Raw genomic sequence first — 18,560 nt, forward strand, 5'->3', positions numbered from 1 at the left:
AGCTGATTTAAAAAATAATTATGCTACACAGCAAGTTTTGGTACCCATATGACTCCAATTATATGAAGCAGCATCTGTGGCCCATGCAGCCAGAAAAAGAAGCTTTGACCAAGCTGTAGCTCTGGTACTGAAGTGAAGTGCCTGGTAACCAGTCCTGCAGCAGGAGAACATTACAGCTGGGTGCCACCCACCCCCTTCTGCTCCTGGCACCTGGGGAAAGGGGACAGAATATTCAGTTCTGAGTGATCTAGACAAAAGCCAATGAGCTCCATTTAAATGTCCCAGAAGAAGCTGCTTTCCAAGAGCATGAGGAGCCTGGTGTGTTTTCTGAAAAACTGCCACAAATCAGATAAGCAGCTGGACTCTGTGCACCCAGAAAGTGACTGCCACCACAATAAAATGAGCCCTGATGCCCCAAGGCAGACTGCTCTGCTCTCCTCTCCCAGGGAAGGAAATCACTTCTAAAATCTTCATTGTAAATGAGGATTCACACCATTCTGTTTACTTCTGCAGGTGTCCTTTGGCATACTTGCTCAAGATTGGCAGGCAGCACATCTCCAGCCATGCTGTTCCCAACACAGGTTAACCTATCCTTCTATCCTCTGTGTGACTTGCTGAGTTACAGCTTTCTCAAAGCATGCAGAGGGGGCTTTATGATCCTTGAAGAAAATAAATTAGACAAGTATGTGACATTAGTTGTCCACAGCTGCATGAATAAAGTAACAGGATTCCCTCCATAACTGACTGGAAAGAAAATAATTGCACATACAGCACCATCTAGGAATTAAATAATTTTTTTAAAGAATTAGGTATTTTGGAAAGGGAGATTTAGAAGCAAGCTGAATAACAGGGGATGCCATATGATTTTTTTTCCTTCCTCAGGAAGGAGTCTTTGTTCAGTACTGTTTGTAAACCTCTTTCACAGCCAAAAGTAATAGGAATATAATCAATACTAGCTATGAACAGAGACATTTTTTCTGTAGCTGCAATTAGCTATTTTCAAAGAGCGGCTGATGAATAATGTATGCAAAAGGGTGGGTGGAAGGATTACTTAATTTTTCTTTAAGCAGATTATTTTAGCTTGGGTGAAAGACTACCAAGCTAAAGAATAGTGTTCAATATCACACAGTGTATAAACAGCTGTGGCTTAGCACATAATAAAAGCTATTAAGAGGCTGAGCCAAAAAACATATCCAGCTATGAGGAGGAGAAAGAGGCAAAGTACTGTGTAATGACTGCCTCAGCTTCACATTTGCCATTCTGCCTTTGTGCAAGAGTCCATTCTGCAGCCTAAGATCTCACCTTTCTCAACATGAGGGTCTTCTGACTGGCTCCAAATGGTACCTTGGCCTTTTTGTAAACATTTTTTTTTAATTTCAAGGCTGCCAGATCACATGTCAGTAGACATTAAGATCTAGAGTATGAATTGGCCACACATTCAGGTAACAGGAGACAACCGTGGTCATCCCGGCATCAACTCTGGGTGCCTTTGGCACATGGTGTCTGGGGCTAAGCAGCAAGGAGGTGGAGGACACCAAAAGCTTTGGCTCCATCCTCTGCATGGACTAGCCAAGCCCATGAAGGATAAAATAAAAATTCACCTTCACTCTAACAGGAGAGGATATTTTTCACATCAGGTGCTCAGGCACCTGTCCCTCCACTGAGCTGATTTATCACCTTTCCTCTCTGCTCCTTTCTCCTTTGGAGCACAGCTCTTTATCAAGAGGTGATTTCACACCTTCTCTGCTGCACAAACTCATGCTGGCATATTTTCCTTGCTCCTCTACAATTCAGCATCCCCCTGGCCTGAGGACTGCAACACCTGGATCAGGAAAGCAAATGTCTGAGCTGGTTTTGTGGCAAAGTTTATCCTTGCTTTGCTTGTGTTTACCTCCAAGTCAGCAAATACTTTCAATGCAGTAGGCTTTGCATAAGTATTATTACCACAGGTTTTCAGTTACTCTATTAATGCACAAGGAAATAAAGGCATTTTTTACCTCATGTTCTCCTTCCTGTGAACTGTCAGATACATTTCATAGACTCTCCCTTGTGGAACGGCTCCTGCTGGGATCAGCAAACTTACTCCTGCAGAACAGAAGAGACCAAAAGATAAGATGGAGAAAAAAAAGGTGAGTGGGTCTGTGGAGAGGAGTGACAGGAGAGGCAGAAGATGAAGTCTGCAATGCCAGATTTTCAGCCACCCTCACCATCAGAGTGTAAATGACCTCAGCAAAATATGAGAAAAAGCATTAACTCTAACCCTGGTGTCTTCAGTGTCCAGATGCCTGTTCTTTTTCCTCTGCACTGAAAAACAGAAATGGAGAGGATTTTCTTCCCTTTAGTTTTATTTAAAGAGCAGACAGATGGTTACACTGTTGCTTACCTTGTAAAATGATGGAAAAACAAACAACTCTGACTAAAATTTCCAACAGCTGTAATGGGACATCTCTCCCTAGGCAATTCTTACTTAATTAAGATCAGGAAAGAAAAGCAGTGGAGCACTGTCCCAGGAAGCAACAAGAACTAGTTGTTTCCTGAAAGATGGCTTCTGTGTCTGGCATCCTGTCTTTTAATGCACTCAGTTCCTAGAACTGAGTCTGCTGGGGAGACAAAACTGGGCTTCTTGGTTTTTGGAAGTGCCTAGTCCTGTAGAGTGCCTCAAAACTGGGATATGCAACCTTGAAAAAAACCATGGGCAAATATGCCCAGTGTCATTTTCACTAATGATTTGCTTCACACTTGATTAAAAAAGAGTGTTCTTATATTACTGCCATTTAAAAGATGTCTTGTCTCTACACAACAAACACGGCCCATGAACTGGCTATTTCACTCTCTGGACACATCTCAGCAGCTCTCTTTGTAGATGAGGATTAGCTGGAAATCACTGGCAAGGATTTGCATACAGTTCTTACCACATAGCTAAAAACAAACCTAGAGGAAGATTATTTTCATAGATGTGTTTACACTAGAGACACTTTATAGACACCTTGCATGGCTCTGCCTCTTTTCTTTAGCATTCACAGTTCGGTTACACTGGACACCTCCCATGTGTTGGTGTGCAGGACCTCAGTCTCACACTTAGCTTTGAGGAGAGGGGTGGCTAGGGAAGCATTTTCCACAGATGCCTTCTACAGCCTGTTACAGCCTAACCTGTGCATGCTTGCAGCTGTAACAGGGCAGGTGTACTGAAACTGAAGGGCTCTGATCATATCTTCAGGAGGACATACATCTAGAAGCATCACAGAGGCATACAAAGCAGCAGCAGACAGATTATTTTATTTTACAGAATCATTACTTTAATCATTTTGAAGGGATTTCAGCATCAAATGTTTTTTCTTTACAAATTGATATTAATATATGTGAATTAACAGTGACTAATGGACTTTGCTGATAATGTGCACCACTGTGGCATATGAAAACTGAGTATCAATATCTATCTTCAGCTGCTACTTAGAAAAATATGAAATCCAAGATTGTATTGCACAAATTTTCAACATTGCTCATCAGTCAGCACCAGATTTATTGAAGTTGTTCAGCTTTCACTTGGATTTCACAGATATTTTTGCCTCCCATTAGACAGGAGCTCAGAGACCAGGGCTATGGGTCCGAGCACTTTTGGCTGCTTCATGGGCAGTGTGGGACTGCATCCTGGAACCAAACCACCCAGGTCCTGGGCCACCTAGGGATTTTGCTTCCTCCATAACATCAACAAAAAAGAAATGATCCAGCAGAGACACAGGGGACAAGGGTAGGCACCATCTCCTTGGTGAGGGCATTTGCTGTAAAATGGCCAAGCTGTGAGCTGCAGTCTCACATGTACTGTAGTCTCTCCTGAATCCAGTGAAACTGGGCAGGTGTGTTCCTGACCACTGTATACCCTGCACATTCCTCAAATCAAATGCTTTATGTATTTGATTAATTCTCACTTTAGATATTAATGCTGCTCTGCAGTATCATGCTAAACCCATGGGAACATCTAGGTGCTGAACTTCCTTAGAAAAAACATCAACACTTCATGTAGGAACAAAGCAGCAGCAGCATGGTCCTGCTAAAAAATCTGTCTGAAAGACTGGAGCTCTCCCAAGGCTGCCCAAGAGCTCCTTGGATGCTCTGAAATTGCCTGCTGGTGTCAGGGTGGCCTGAAGGGACCTGGAAACCTGACTTGGTGCTGTATGAGAAAGACTGAGCAGCATGTTGCATTACATCAATAGCCCTTCAATGCTCAGTCCTCTCTTTCCTAGTTGTAAAGCAAGTCAACAATAAATACAGGCAAAAAGCCTCCCAAAAATGGTGTTCTGTTGTCCTACTTCAATTGCACATAGACTGAATTGAAAGTGGAGCAACCAATTTGTTTTGAAATTAATTTGTTCTCTTTTAGTACAATGACACAATAGAGGCTTACTGTATTGAAGTCCCTTTTCTAGAACTGCATGAAAGGAAAAGGTGATGCTGAATTGCACTTGACACAGGGGAGCTCTGAAATCTTGCATGTCTCAGAAAGTGGCTAAGAGCTCTGCAATATTCAGTTTAGAATCAGACAATCATTTAGGTTGGAAGAGACCTCTAAGATCATTGAATCCAATCATTAACACATCACAGTGTTCACCATTAGATCACATTCCTATGTCTCTCCTTGGGAGAAGAGATCAATCCCCACCTTATTGCAGCCTCCTTTCAGGCAGTTGTAGAAAGGGATAAGGTCCCCTCTCAGCCTCCTTTCTTTCAGGCTACACAACCCCAGCTCCCTCAGCTGCTACTCCTAAGACTGGTGCTTTTGTAGTGAGGGGCCCAAGTCTTCCTAAGCCTGTAGTGTTTAAAAGGTGGCCACAAGATTGGGTAGAAAATATTCAAAGTACTTTTGTAGATGCAAATGGAGCGGGGAGGGAAGCCCCATTTATTTGTTTTGATCAAAGAAAAGGCAGAGTCCCATGTATGGACTTTCTTTCCCCCCATAGACAAGCTAACACCACTTAATCCCACAAAACAACTGCACCTTCAGGCCAGCATGTCTAGCACTTACCTGAGTTGGGAATTACTAGGTGGCCTCCTAAGGAGTTGAAGGTCCCAAAGGCGGTGCATGACGGGTCAGTTTGCCGAGCAAGGCTCTGGTTCTTCATGTTCATGGTCTCATTCTCCAGCAGAGACTGAGTGATCTGTGGGGACAGCTTGGAGGAGAAGTCAGATAGGTCATCCTGGGGAGTGACTGCACCGGAGGTGTTAAAAACCTTGATCTTCAAGTTGGGGAGCGGGTCCAGGATTGGAGAATTGGTCATTGGGATTTTATCAGAGACATCATGCAAGGCGTACACAGGACCCCTGTACATGGCTGCAGCAGAAGTGAGGTCTGGTGGCACTGCCAGGAGGTCTGCAGTGGAGATGAGAAGGAAGAACCATGTTATTTTTCTGTTCTGATGACTTTATTCCGAGCAACAATTTGCATTTGCATTTTATCTTTCATTCCAAATGTTCAGATACACAAAGTCCCTGAACCTTCATCTCCATTTCCATGAATTCTCCAGCGAACTCCCAGGGCTCCTATTGCCCCAGCTGCTTTGAAATCTGATTGCTGTACAAAATTACAGCATGCTTCTGCTCTGAAGAGTTTTCACTGGGAGTATTTTTCCAGGCTGCACTCGGATTCCAAATATGACATGCTTAGCTTCAGGGCAAGATCTTTTCATCGCTCAGTAGATCAAGTTTTAACTAAAAACCCCCTCCCTAAATGTTATGTGACAACCATTACCCAATTTTTCTAACTGGCCTAATGACATCGTTCCTGAAATAAAAGACAACAAGCCTATGAAGTCATTATTCCATGACTCCCTGCAGTGAGGGGTTAGTACCTGCATCACATTTTTCTAAGATTTGCTTTCAAAGTTTCTTCAGCAAAGAAAACACTTCTGCTAATCTTACACATAACAACTCTCTTGTCATCTTAACTTTTAGAGTATAGATATTCTTCTGGTGTAGATATTGGTGAAAAAAGGGGAATTCTTCAGCCTAAATAAGTGTCTTGATAAAGGCAGCACTACCTTTAGAGGTTTCTTCCTGGCCAATGAAGTGAGGAAAAAAAAACAAGCTGTTATGCACCACTGATAAAAATATTCATTATTAAATTATGTTCTACCACAACTTCTACATTTTCTATTAAATGCACAGTACTGTTTATACCAGTGGAGACAGGGCACAGGAAGAAAAGCTATCAGTGATATAAAGGGGAGGGAGATGTGATAGAATTACTGTAGTATCACTCCTGTGATGCATCCTGCCTCCATTGTTTCTGTCAGAGCTTTGCCTTTGATTTCAACTTGAGCTGGACCTGTACTTCCACAAAAGTATCTGAATTTCACTCTCACATTCACGCTCTCTCTTCAGAAGCTAAATTCACCTGCCTTATACTCTTGAGCACTGTTGACAAACGCCATCATGGGTTTTGAGCATTAGACAATCAGAAACATATGAACACGATCTTCCTCCTCTTTATCAAGTGTCAGCAGGCATCCAGCGATACCATTCATGCAGCCCAAGAGACCATAACCTGATAGCATCTCCATGGATTGGTCAAAATGGAGTGAAATGCCAACTAACCTTGCCTCGCAGCCTTGATGTTGACAGGCTGAAATCCCCCGTTTAGTGCCGAGGAGTCAATGATATCCGACTCAAAGTCCCGGTGGTTCTTGCGGTACACAAACAGGGCCACGACCACAGAAATGGCCAGGCACACGATCACGGCGATGACAATCCCCACGTAGAGGGCAACATCATCTGAGTCAGGAGCAGCTGCAGGGAGAGAGGCCTGGAACCTTCAAGAAATGTCCTCCTTACAGAGACTTTCAAGAAAATATGTTCTTATTATTCTTGTTTCCTGCAGATATTTACTGCCTTTTTTACAGGCTAATTTAAAATCCGTTTCCAACACCATGTAGCAGGTCTATGCCCTTTTGATTGAAAACAATCCTTGATTTCTCTCTAACTTGTGTTCTAACTCTTTACCTATCCACTTGTTCATCTATCTAATACTCAGGCTGTGAACTACTAAGCAAAACATGTTATAGTCTTATGAACTAAATTCACCCTAGGAAATTAGATTGCATCTTAGTGACATAATGTCATAATATTAGCATTTAGAAGTTCATATGATACCAAAGTCATGTGGCTTTTAAAACTTCAGAAGTCTTATTTTTACTCTAAAAGAACTAAAAGAACCTAAAAATTCAATTTTCTGTGGAATATCAGGACATATCTTTGGTTGGTTCGTTTTTGTTTGTTTGTTTTTTTTTTAATCTAACCTGTCATTACTCCCTTCCATCCATTTCCCTTCAAAAATACAAGCTAGTAAATTAGTAAAGCAGAGAATCAAGCACTGAATTCTCACAGTGGCATTAACACATACATATTAAGATAAAAGCTGAAGTAAGCACAAGAAATAATGTGGTAATTTACCAAAAGGAACCAAAATTTATTAGAGCTGTCTTGTGAGGAAATGGCTATGATATTTTTACTAGCTGCTTGTACCCTATCTTCAGCACCAATTCCAAGCTAATCTCTAGCATCATTATCCACCAGACATTTTTTTCCAAAAGGTCTGAGTATGTGTTCAAAAATTGATGTATTTCTATATAGTGAAGAATCCCATTTTTAGAAATGGCCTAATGAAAAAAGGAAGTGCAAAAACAAATCAGACTCTTTTAGTACCCCATTTTTGTTGGTTTGAAACATGTGAAATCACTTTTATTTTATCTCTTTTAGCCATTTAAGCCAAGCTGCCCTCCAGCTGCAGAGGTGAGAGCTGGCAGATGCAGAAAGGGACTGATCAATCTCTGACAGCTCCAGGCTACCAGACCTTCAATTTACCAAACTTGAAACATCCCATTTTTAACGCAGCAGTTCAGGAAGCAGAACTCTCGAGTTCCGGCTCAAAGACAAGTTACCCTTCCACCACACTCCGTCCAGTTGCTAAGGGAATTTTAATGAGAAGATGGCTCATTCTCTCCAGCTTTTGTCTCTGAGGAAGCATCTTCTCCCACTTCCCTTATGCACAAAGGCCCTTATAATCCTGTGTCTGCTGCAAAGCACTGTGCCGCTGTCAAGCAAGCAGAATGTCACCCTGCTGAATAGGTCCCTTTTTTTTGCCTAGTCACACTGAGTTTGCCTAACAGTAAAGCCTAACCCAAGGAACAGCATCAAATTAGCATCCAGGAACATAAAACCAAACATTAAACTTACAAGAAAATCCATATTCATTCTGGGTTCTCTGTTCAGTTGAAATAGGATAAATGAAACCTTAAAAAGAAAGAAATTAAACAAAAAATGGGAACAAAATCAAATGAGGAGAACAAAAAAATGAAGCATGAAAAATAGTTTAATCAAAAAAAAAGGAAAAGAAACGGATGGCACTTTAAAATTCTGATACAGCACAGAATTATGATTTTGCATCCCCTGTCTCCTCCAGAGCCTTACTAAGAATTAATAAGCAGGCAGATTGAATTTCTAAGCCAAAATCGGTCTCGAGTCACTAACTTTGGAGTGCTTAAAGTCTTTCTTTTATTGAGCATAAACTGTAATGGATCTAATTTATTTCAGACATCTAGGGTCATTAGCATATGGAAAGTCTTTTTATCCTTATCCCTGCCATATGCTTTAATTCCCAGGACATGTTCGGTGAGGCTCTAAACAGTTTTTATATTTAATTATAATAACTTGCTGTTGATCTAATAGAGCTAAAGGAGACCTGTTGTCACTGGTCAGAGGTTAAATACTGATTCATGGAGCAGTCTATGCACAAAGCCCTCTCTCTGTATTTCCTTAGAATTATTTTATCCTGTCCTTAATACATGTTCAATAGGAATTCCTTAGGGAGTAAAGAATTTGTCAGCAAACAGTAAACTGAGTGGTTTCTCTTTGAAATCATTACAAAATCAATAAGGCCCCTGGGGTCAGAACATTATTTATTTGAAATCTTTGCAAGCACCATATATTGACAAAATCATAACACAATTTACAGCTTTATTTCAGGATGGATAAGGAAGAGATATCACTTCCTTTGTCTTTTCCTTCTGCACTACCCTCAGCACAGCGCACTGGAGCCACTTAGCTCAGACATGTGAACCCACTAAGCAACATCTCCCATGTGGCCAATGAGTGAAGTGCTCCAAGTCCCATCCTGCTGGAAAGGTAAATGACAAATCCCAACTAAGCAGGAGAGTCACTGTCTGGGATGGGATTAGAGTCAGTGTAGGAAAGAAGGTACCTCTCCTCCATCACCCTCTCTTAAGTTTTCCTGGAGGGAATTTTACCCCCTCCCCTTTGATCTCACTGCAAGGAGCTCACACAGCTGGGGACTCCCTGAAGGTGAGACAAAACTGGAAAATGCACTCCTGGTGTGTGCCTAATGCACAGGACCACATTACAGGCAGACTAATAATCCCAGCTCCCAGAACTTGGGTACTCTGTTGTGAGCATCTGTTGTGCTCTACACATATCTTGCTGCCTGGATGTATTTTTTGTTAATGAAGACACAGTCTCTCCCAACCACAGGCATACCTCCTTCCAAAATTTCCAGGCATTAACTACTGCATAAATTCTACCTTACCTGAAATACCAGAGCAAAACCAGCTGATTTTTGATGATGATGTTTTCTTCTGGGACATCATGGCACAAGCTATACTGCCTGTAAGCTCTGTTTAAAGCTTTACTTCACAGCAAGGATTCCAGCCATACCAGTAATTTTAGAAATATTATGTTCTTACATTCATTTCCCTGGCTTTGAGGCAAGTTCACCTAAGTGTACTCTCAACGTGCATATTCAATCTTTTGTTAATAACTGCCTTCTCTTTCTACTGGTGTACTTGAAGTAGTGGCCATGAAAAGTCTGGTGAGTAAGTTCTGAGGGCTTGAGTGAGCGCTCAGCAAGCCTGGGCATGAATTTACGGTACCCTTGTTACTCCAAATTACTGCTGAGGCTCATAATCTGGTAAATTTCAGCTATGGCTTTATGCCCAATATTTCTTTTGCCAAGATGTCTCTGGAGAGACCAAGAGGCAGGAAGAAGGAACTTAAAGGCCCAGGGACAAAGTAGAGTTTAGGCTGGATGCATTTCTGGATAATTTTTTGCCTTGTGTTCAAATCTATTGGGAGAGCTGAGGATGTCTCCTTACATTTCATGTGCCCTAGCAGGTTCTCAGGGGAGATGGAATGGAGCAGCCCACATCCCCTGGCTCTGCATCACCCATGGAGCTTGAGCTCATCTGTGCAGAGCTGAAGAGGCTATTCCTGTCTCCTCAAATTGCATCTGAGGTTGTCAGTTTTGTGTTCAAGGCTGTGCATCACTCCTGCCACATCTGAAGGGATCCAGCATCTGCCACTCAACAGGCACAAAGTATGGCACCACCTGGATTAGGTGTGATGTTACTGAGAGCATCCTTTCGTCACAGGAAAATGAAAATCCAGGTTCAAGCTTTTACAGCAAAGTAAACAAGAACAATCCTCAAATATTCAAACAGAAATTTGCCTCATTGCAACCTCTCCACAGACCCTGCAAGTCACAAATACATATTTGTGGCTTAACAAGGTTCACAGATTCTCTTACTGCTAACTACAGACAGCATTCCTGCAGCCACGTAACAGTGATGCCAATTTCCTCCACAGAAATGTTCTGTGCACACGATTATTTATCTATTGAAACAGGAGGAAGAGGCAAGGATACTACAGGATGCTTCTGCCATTTGGGCAGGATGTTTTACAACAAAATTAGCTTTAAGCACACCTCCAAAAAAACACTCCAAAAGGGAGTAGGCATTGAAAGGGCAAGGAGAAGTCCTGCAGCCCTGCACTGATGGGCAGGAGGCAGGCTCAGTGCCACAATCCCAGCACAAGAGAATGGGGTTTTCTATATGAAGCTGGCTGTCACACTGGTCCCTCTGACTATGCCTTCAAACAATGAAAAAAGGACATTTTCATCAGATAATGACACAAGCCTGCTGGGATTAGTAACTGAAATAATGAAGAATGTCTTCCCTCCCCTCTTCAAAATAATTGCAGTGAAGAGAGATCTTTTCCATGTTTTTTTTTTCTTCCTCCTTGTATTAACAGCACTGCTTGGCAAATACCTAAGGGACTTCTACCAGGGTGATGAACATTTTTAATGAGTGTGAATTTAGAAAGGTTCTGGAGGGTTTGACTCTAGGAAGGCTGCTGACTCATACCTAGAACAGCTGGTTTCACATTGAGCTACTTTGAGAAAAGTAATTTAAGCTGCTTCCTACAGCTTGTAGGGAAATACATATTTTCAAGAGCGCTTCTGCTATTTTGTTGTGTAGCTTACTGTTGAATGAGTAAAATAGCAATAATCATACTTTATGCTTGCATAGTGCCTGCTGTTTAAGGCTTTCAAAGGCTTACCAAAATTTGTTTCCCTCATTCTACAAGTACCTCACCCTACATCAAACCTGAAAAATCAGTGGGAGGCTCAGGTTAACACACAGAAATTGAACCACAGTAATTGCATGGTAAAGTAAAAAGTAAAAAGCTTTTAGTTAAGTTAATATTTCTCTTTGTATTCTACTTTACAGTCCAATTTACGTTTGTAAATATATTTTTTTGTGCCTAAGGAAGTGTTTCTATCAAGTGTCAAAGCTGGGGGTTTTTAACTAAATTAATTACACTGGCACAAATCCTTCATACAAATGCAGATGTACCATTAAAAAGGTGCTTTAAGTAGACATGCTAGAAAGTATGAGAAAAGCAATTTAATCACCTTTATAATGATGCAACACACTGAGAAAAGCAAAGAAGGGCATATGTCAGATTGTACTTGAAAAATTAACCAAGCCAACGTTGACATATAGAAAAGACTACAACAGGCTTTTTATCAATTTGCTTTAACTCAATTTAAGCATCAGTCACACTTGGCACTGATTTGGGAAATTGTGACCATTTAACTGAATAGATTGTGAAGCTCATTTAATTAGTTTGGTACAGTTTGTGAAGGCAGATGATCCCCAAACACTGGAAGTCTAGCCTGAGCACTCTGGTCCCACATGCCTTGTTCTGACCTTCTGGAATCACATTTGTGCCAGAGGCCCTGGGAGACAGAGATGCTGCTCTGTGTCACTGAACAGCCCTCAGCATATTTGCATGTGACTGTCACCAAAGAATCACCAAAATGACTGTTCTTAGCTCTTCTTCTTCCACCGGGAAATAATCAACTCCTCACCATATTCATGGGCATTTATACACACATGGTGCTCAGCCTGGGAACTCAGGATCATGACCATGGGCATTCTGAAATCCTGTGTTTGATTTTGCCTAGAAAGCCATGGGAATATACTGCCTTGGCCTGTGAACTGGAATATTTTAAAGAGAATTTTTATCCCTGTGTTATAAAACTCTAGGTCATGGCTTCATGCAGAGAAAACGTTGTAACTGGCTCCCCTTTTTGGTCCATAATTGGTTTTGCTAGCTTTCTAGTTGCTGAATTTGTATTAATGAATATCAATTTTAGAGTGAACTGATCAGATTATGAAAATATTTTACTCTGCTACTTGCAGAAATCAAAATATTTAAGTAAGAGAGAAAGAAAAGGACACAGTTTTCCATTTGTATTTTTCCTGACTATTTTCCCTCTTTCTGGCAACTATATAGGTAAAACAGGTGAAGCAGTTCAAGATTGTATTTCTGGCCACTTATTTACTAGGGAAGTTTGGGTCATACTTATGAAAATATTTACAATTACCCTACAAAGAAATATAGTTTTATAGCATTAGCAGCTGAGGTCACAGTTAATGACACATAGTTTGAGACTGTATTGAGACCAGTGAGAAATGGAGACCTGGACTTTCCTTTAATAAGGTGAAGATTGCATAAAGCACACTATAACTGCTAGTTTATTTAATGCATCATACTTTAATCTGGCACCACTTGCTTCTAATCTATAAACTCTCTTTACTCTCTCTGTAGCAGTTTCAAAAACAGTTGAGCTCAAGTAATTCCATGGTCCCTCTGAAAGCCTGGCCACATGATGTGCCTCAAGGACATCCTTTTGCCAAGAACTCAAGAGGTTGAGCATAACAAATTGTAGCAGCACTTTTCCCCCTTTTTGCTCCATCAATGCCCTCAAATCACCTGTGAGAAAACAAGATGCCATGCATTCAACTGCTGCCTTCCTTTCTCAGGAAACAGAGAAACAGAGAAACATTCTTACATGCAGATGCTTAACATTTGAAGGAAATAGTTCATGGATGATTTGAAGTAGATGTGTGGTGTATACTGAGTCTATTGAAACAACTCAGTAAATCTTTTTTTTTGCTGTGATACATATACATCAGATGAATTCCAGTATCTGATAACTCAAAGCCAGCATGCTGGTTACTATTTTTCATACCAGACCCAAAATATATGCACCAAATTGCTTCTGTTCTTAATTCCCACGATGAGGTCTTTCAGCATTAAGTCATATTACCCTCCTCATTGGGCCAGCTCCAGTAGCTCAGAATATAATTTTAAATCTTTGGGTTTTGCTGGAATTTTCTATAATGAGTCTCAGTCTCAGAAATTATACTGGAAATTTTGAATAAAATTGGTTTAAGAACCCTAGTAACTTTTTCTCTTGCTGTTAATTTCTACTTCAATAGATCTCAATGAGTAAAAAAATCCTCAACTCCCCCCACGTATATATTGCTGTTTCCAAATTCCAAGTTCTAGAAATTCAGCCATGGTAAAATGCCATTCTCAATTCCATGTCGGCCTAATTTCAGGTTTCTTTGCACTCATGGGAAGAGACATTCATCAATTCTATATTCTGAATTCCATTATACAGAGAGGGTTTTGAGACAAGGAAGAAAAAGTTATATGTCCCTGCAGTGTTTGCAGCACTGTGGCTGTGACCTTGCATTACCAGTCCTGTTTCCTTCTGCCTTACCTCACGCACCATCATTCCTACAGCTATCAGCAGCTTGCTTGAGTTTCTTCAGTACTTTTAAAGGAAATTCTAGATGATCAGTACAGTGTGCAAAGGCTCAAAGCTTTCAGAGAAGACTTTCAAAATATTAATTCAGATACATTGCAATGCTTTTGGCCTCCATCTAAGTCCATAGGTTTCCATCCATGATGGCCAGTCACATATTCCCAGCTTGCAAGAAAGAGTTTAGGAGATTTAATTTGACATTCAGGAGTTTTAAATTGCTTTGTGCAAGTTCCACTGACCAGAGGCTGCACGTTTCCAGCATTTTCTTTTCTACAAGGGGCAGAGTTAATGGTACAAGAGTAATCTTAGAGTAAACCCCATATTCTGACTGTTTAGTGTCAAGGCTTCATGTTCACTTAACATGTTGCTAATGAGATTGGAAAAGTATTAACAATAAAATTTGAACTCTACTTGCTGGTAATTGTTTCTCTCCCTTGCTGTTTCCCAGGAAATGTAGCACAAGAACAAGAAGATGTGATATGCTATACCTTACTTGTGGTGGTTAAAAATCAGAAAAAAATAGAAAAAAAATCAGAAAAATTTTTCTAATTGATTTGAAAGCAGGCATTCAGGGAAGAATTACAGGGCAGAGTAGCTTGATGAGGAAAATTAGAAAAAACACAAAAAACCCAAACCAACAACATAGTCTCTGGCACAGCAAAAATCTTTCAGACAGAAGATTTTCCTTAGACAAAAAGATTTTCCCTCCCTACATTTTCTATTCTAAAGAAAGACCTTGATGTCTGTAGTAATGATGCTGAAGGTCAGATATGATATCAGGCATCCCAGAGATAATGCACAGCAATTTATTTTCCTTCTGAAGGACTGATTATTGGCATATTCAGGGTGGGCTAATAAACAGGGAGCTTGAGGTTTTGTGACTGATTATTTACTTGGGTATTATCTCCAATCTTTCCTGAGTGGGTGAGTTCAATGGGGACACTCTCTTGTTCTCTCCTTGAACAGGAGTTCATGATATTCTATAATTAAGTCAGCAATTATGTTTTCATTTTAAATTAGATCCTGACATTTTTTTAACATTGATAGAAAGGCCTTGCCTGAATTTAAACATGCATGACATCTATATGTGAATAAGAGATGATGGAAGAGAAGGACAACTTGTGGCTAAAATCTGATGTGGATTAGAATATCCAAGTTTGACATTACACAGTCTTCTGCAGTTGAGGACTTTGACCTTTTAGCTAAATCTTATGTCAGTCTTTAGTAGGACCTCAGCACTGGGTTTGTTATGCATGTTTGACAGCAAAAGTAAACACATGCCTAGCACTGGAATTCACAAATACACACCTACACTTGATGTGTATTTGTGAATTCCACTCCTGGATTGACTGAACGCTAGAGAGACTTCCCGGGGTTCACTTTGCTGTAGTGGGACAAGAGTGCTGAAATGAGGACAAGGAGAGAAGATACATGGCAAACAGCTAGATGAAGGAAGGGACAATTGGAAGAGGATCTAGGAGAGGGGATCAAAACTGTTAAGAATGCTGGACAAAAAGGGTCATGGAAAGCATGCATTATCCACACGGAACAGGTATAAAAATCTTTGGCAGATTTATATGCTCACACATAAGGTAACTTGTATTCCCCAGCCTACAACCTCAGAAAGTCCACAGACTCCAGAATCAGCTGATCAGCTCAATGTTTGTTTCCCAAATTCTAGAAACTTCCTTCCCCAACATGAGTTTTCATCTAAGCATGCTGCCAATAATTTTGTTAGTCCAGATTTAGAAATAGAGAACACTGAGTTTTACTTCTAATTGTTTCACTTACTCCTTGATGAGCCTTCAGGTGCTCATGTAACTTTGCCTTGCCTGACACCCTGACAGAAAAGCAAAAATCATGAAATATATCTGCCTTTGTATATGACAAGGCTAATATAAATGTACATTATTGTCTCTGTATGGGGTGGTTTTCTTCTACAATTAAATCGATGTATCAGTTAGACTTCATAAGATTTGAATTCTTCTTTCATCTATCTGAGTAACTTTTTGAGCTTTTAATGTGTAGAGGAATAGGGAAGAATAAAAGAAAACCTAAGAGGATAAAGAAGAATGAAAAGTAGAGATGGACAAGGTTGTCTTTTTTCTCCTCTCTGCATAGCTATAATATTTTTTAATTAGTGCAGATTTTTGAAAACAGCCTAGAGATCTTACAGCACTTGCTTTCTTTAAAAATAATGAGGAGGTGGCTCTTTCTGAACTGATTGGGGTTAAGACACAGGGATTTCAGTGCCCTGGGTTCTGCCTGTGGCTCTGCATTTCTACTTTCTCCCAACACTTTTATCTGCTTCAAGCAGTTGGTTTTCTAGGCAGAAGCTCTCAGTTGCACAGGGCCCATCAGAGCACGGATGCTTCTCAGCAAGGGATTTTTCATGTCACTACAATAAAATAGAGATGAGTCATAACTGAGATGTGTGCATTAACTCCCTTGGCTGCCACACCATTACATAGTAGCTGGGTAGAAAACGGAATAACACATCCCTTTACTAATATCAAAAAACAATATTATGGAAAACTTCCTCTAGGAACAGATGAGATGCCTGCTTCAAATGAATGAACTCCCCCTGCTAGGCCAAAACAGACCAGGTGGCTGTGTCATTATGCTGACAGCCTGAATGTATTAGAAGTTCTCTCTTGACCCACATGCTCTTAATAAAAGGTTTTATTTCATTCCTCTGCACACACAGGCTTCTGTTGCAGTCTCCCTCGAGAGACTTCTGCTTACCTTCTGGAGCTTGGAAAACATTCCCCTGCTCTTTGCACACTGATCTGCTCTGGTGGACCTGTGGTCCTCATCAAGCTGCTCTGCCCTGTAATTTTTCCCTGAATGCCTGCTTTCAAATCAAGCCAAAAGGGGAAACGAATTCTGATTCCATCAGAGTTTCTGACATGTTGCATTAACCAAGCCGGACATGTGCAGAATATGGATGTTTTGGAAAGAAAGAGATGCTGGTATCAGGATAACTTTGCTTTCCACTCAGGACCTGTATAAACAGAGACAAGACTGAAAAAGAGAAGCATTTTTCCATTTAATGCCCAAGCAGGATAAACTGCATCTTTTTCACTTGCTTAGGCACTATCATTGCAAGAGGGAACCTTATGAACTTTACACTGCTTTTCAGAGGAGGATTTCAGAGCACTTAGCAAATACAGATTTGCTATCACCATGTCACATCAATTCACTCTTGTCTAGAAGGCAGCCTTTTCTAAGAAGGAATGGCATTACTAGTCTGGTAATAACATCTTCACCATGGTATGGTGTCTTTTCCTCCAGTGGTGCTATTTGCATTTCCAGATAGTTAAGCTGCATGCTTAACTAATTAACAGGCAGGAAAAAGACCAGAGTGACCTGAGACCTAGTCCAGAGTATTGTAGCAACAGGTGAAGATATTTTGAATATTTTCTTCCATTTTTTTTTAAATTACAGTAGCACATAGTCTTTCATGCTCAAGAAACAGAGGGAAATTCCATACTGAATCTGATGACCCTTGGCAATGATTCCCAGGTGGAAATTTCCTTTTGTTCCTAATCAATGATAGATTTTTATTCCATATCGTGAGACCGTATAAAGTAAGCAATTCTATTTCACAGAGCAACAGTACTATTTGTGTAACTATATAACCCATAGCACTCAAGCAGCAACATGTGCTTCTGTATTATCTTGCTTGTTGCTGTAAGAGAGTTAGCTTTGTGTTTTGAAAAAAAAAAAAATTAAAGCACAACTTAGCCAGCCTTTTATGAAAAGCCACAGTGGTTGACTAAAGCCAAAAGTGAGCAGAAAAAGGGGCACTGGTTGTCTCCCTCTGACTGAGGAAGCAGTCATACCCTGCACATCCCAGGTATGATTTCAGAAAAGCCTACAAGACCAGCAGGCACCAACCTCATGCCTGTGGACCTGCTGTACTTATTCATTCAGGACAGGGACAATACAGATCTGAACACTGTCACTTCAGATCCTCAACAGAAAGGATATATCTGACCTGCTGTGAGCATGACAGCTGCATGTCACAACTCAAGGTAAAAAGCCTTCAACATAACCATGAAGCACAGCTAACTCTCCTCATAGCTTGTGTCCCTCTTCTTGACTATCAGCAGAATTTTACACATAATGCAAAGCAAAAGCAGCGTTTTGTACCACACAAGTGATCTTGCACTTGTTCCAGAGTGAGTCCAGCAAAACACTTCTCCTAGTACATTGCTTTAAAAATGTTTGTGACCTAGTGAAGGGAACTACTTGTACTGAAGTTTGAGGCAGCAGGAGAGTGCTTTGCTTTCTCATTCCCTGCACAAAACACCCACCAAAGTCATTAGGTGATACAAGTGAAGGGCTAATTGCAGTGCTTCAGTTTACAGCAATCCCCTGTGAGATGCAGTGTGTGCCTCTAAAAGTGTTGTTCCTTGCACTGAAGTATTTACCACGGTACTCACACATCAAGTGGGAAATAATGCAACTATGGAGGCAATAATGCAACTAGTGTGGGTGGTAACCAGCCAATTCTTCTCACACCTACAGCAGATTTTGTTCCAGAAAATCTTATTAATGCTATTATGGGAATTTTGAAATTGTTATAATGGGA

At 40.6% G+C, this 18,560-nt stretch overlaps 1 protein-coding gene across 2 annotated transcripts in view; it reads right to left on the reverse strand.

Moving 5' to 3' along the window:
* UNC5C (unc-5 netrin receptor C) overlaps positions 1-18,560 on the reverse strand; it is a 247,875-nt gene that overhangs the window by 24,685 nt on the left and 204,630 nt on the right. The window contains exons 8-11 of one of the 2 annotated variants that reach the window (XM_036381742.2): positions 8,227-8,283; positions 6,589-6,780; positions 5,021-5,365; positions 1,998-2,085 (exon numbers count right to left, since the gene is read on the reverse strand). In XM_036381742.2, coding sequence (XP_036237635.1) covers positions 1,998-2,085; positions 5,021-5,365; positions 6,589-6,780; positions 8,227-8,283 — 682 coding nt within the window. The remainder of the gene's footprint in view (positions 1-1,997; positions 2,086-5,020; positions 5,366-6,588; positions 6,781-8,226; positions 8,284-18,560) is intronic. The other variant, XM_036381741.2, reaches the window with a different exon arrangement.

This window comes from Molothrus ater, chromosome 4 (genome assembly GCF_012460135.2).
Source record: "Molothrus ater isolate BHLD 08-10-18 breed brown headed cowbird chromosome 4, BPBGC_Mater_1.1, whole genome shotgun sequence".
Classification (NCBI taxonomy): Eukaryota; Metazoa; Chordata; class Aves; order Passeriformes; family Icteridae; genus Molothrus; species Molothrus ater.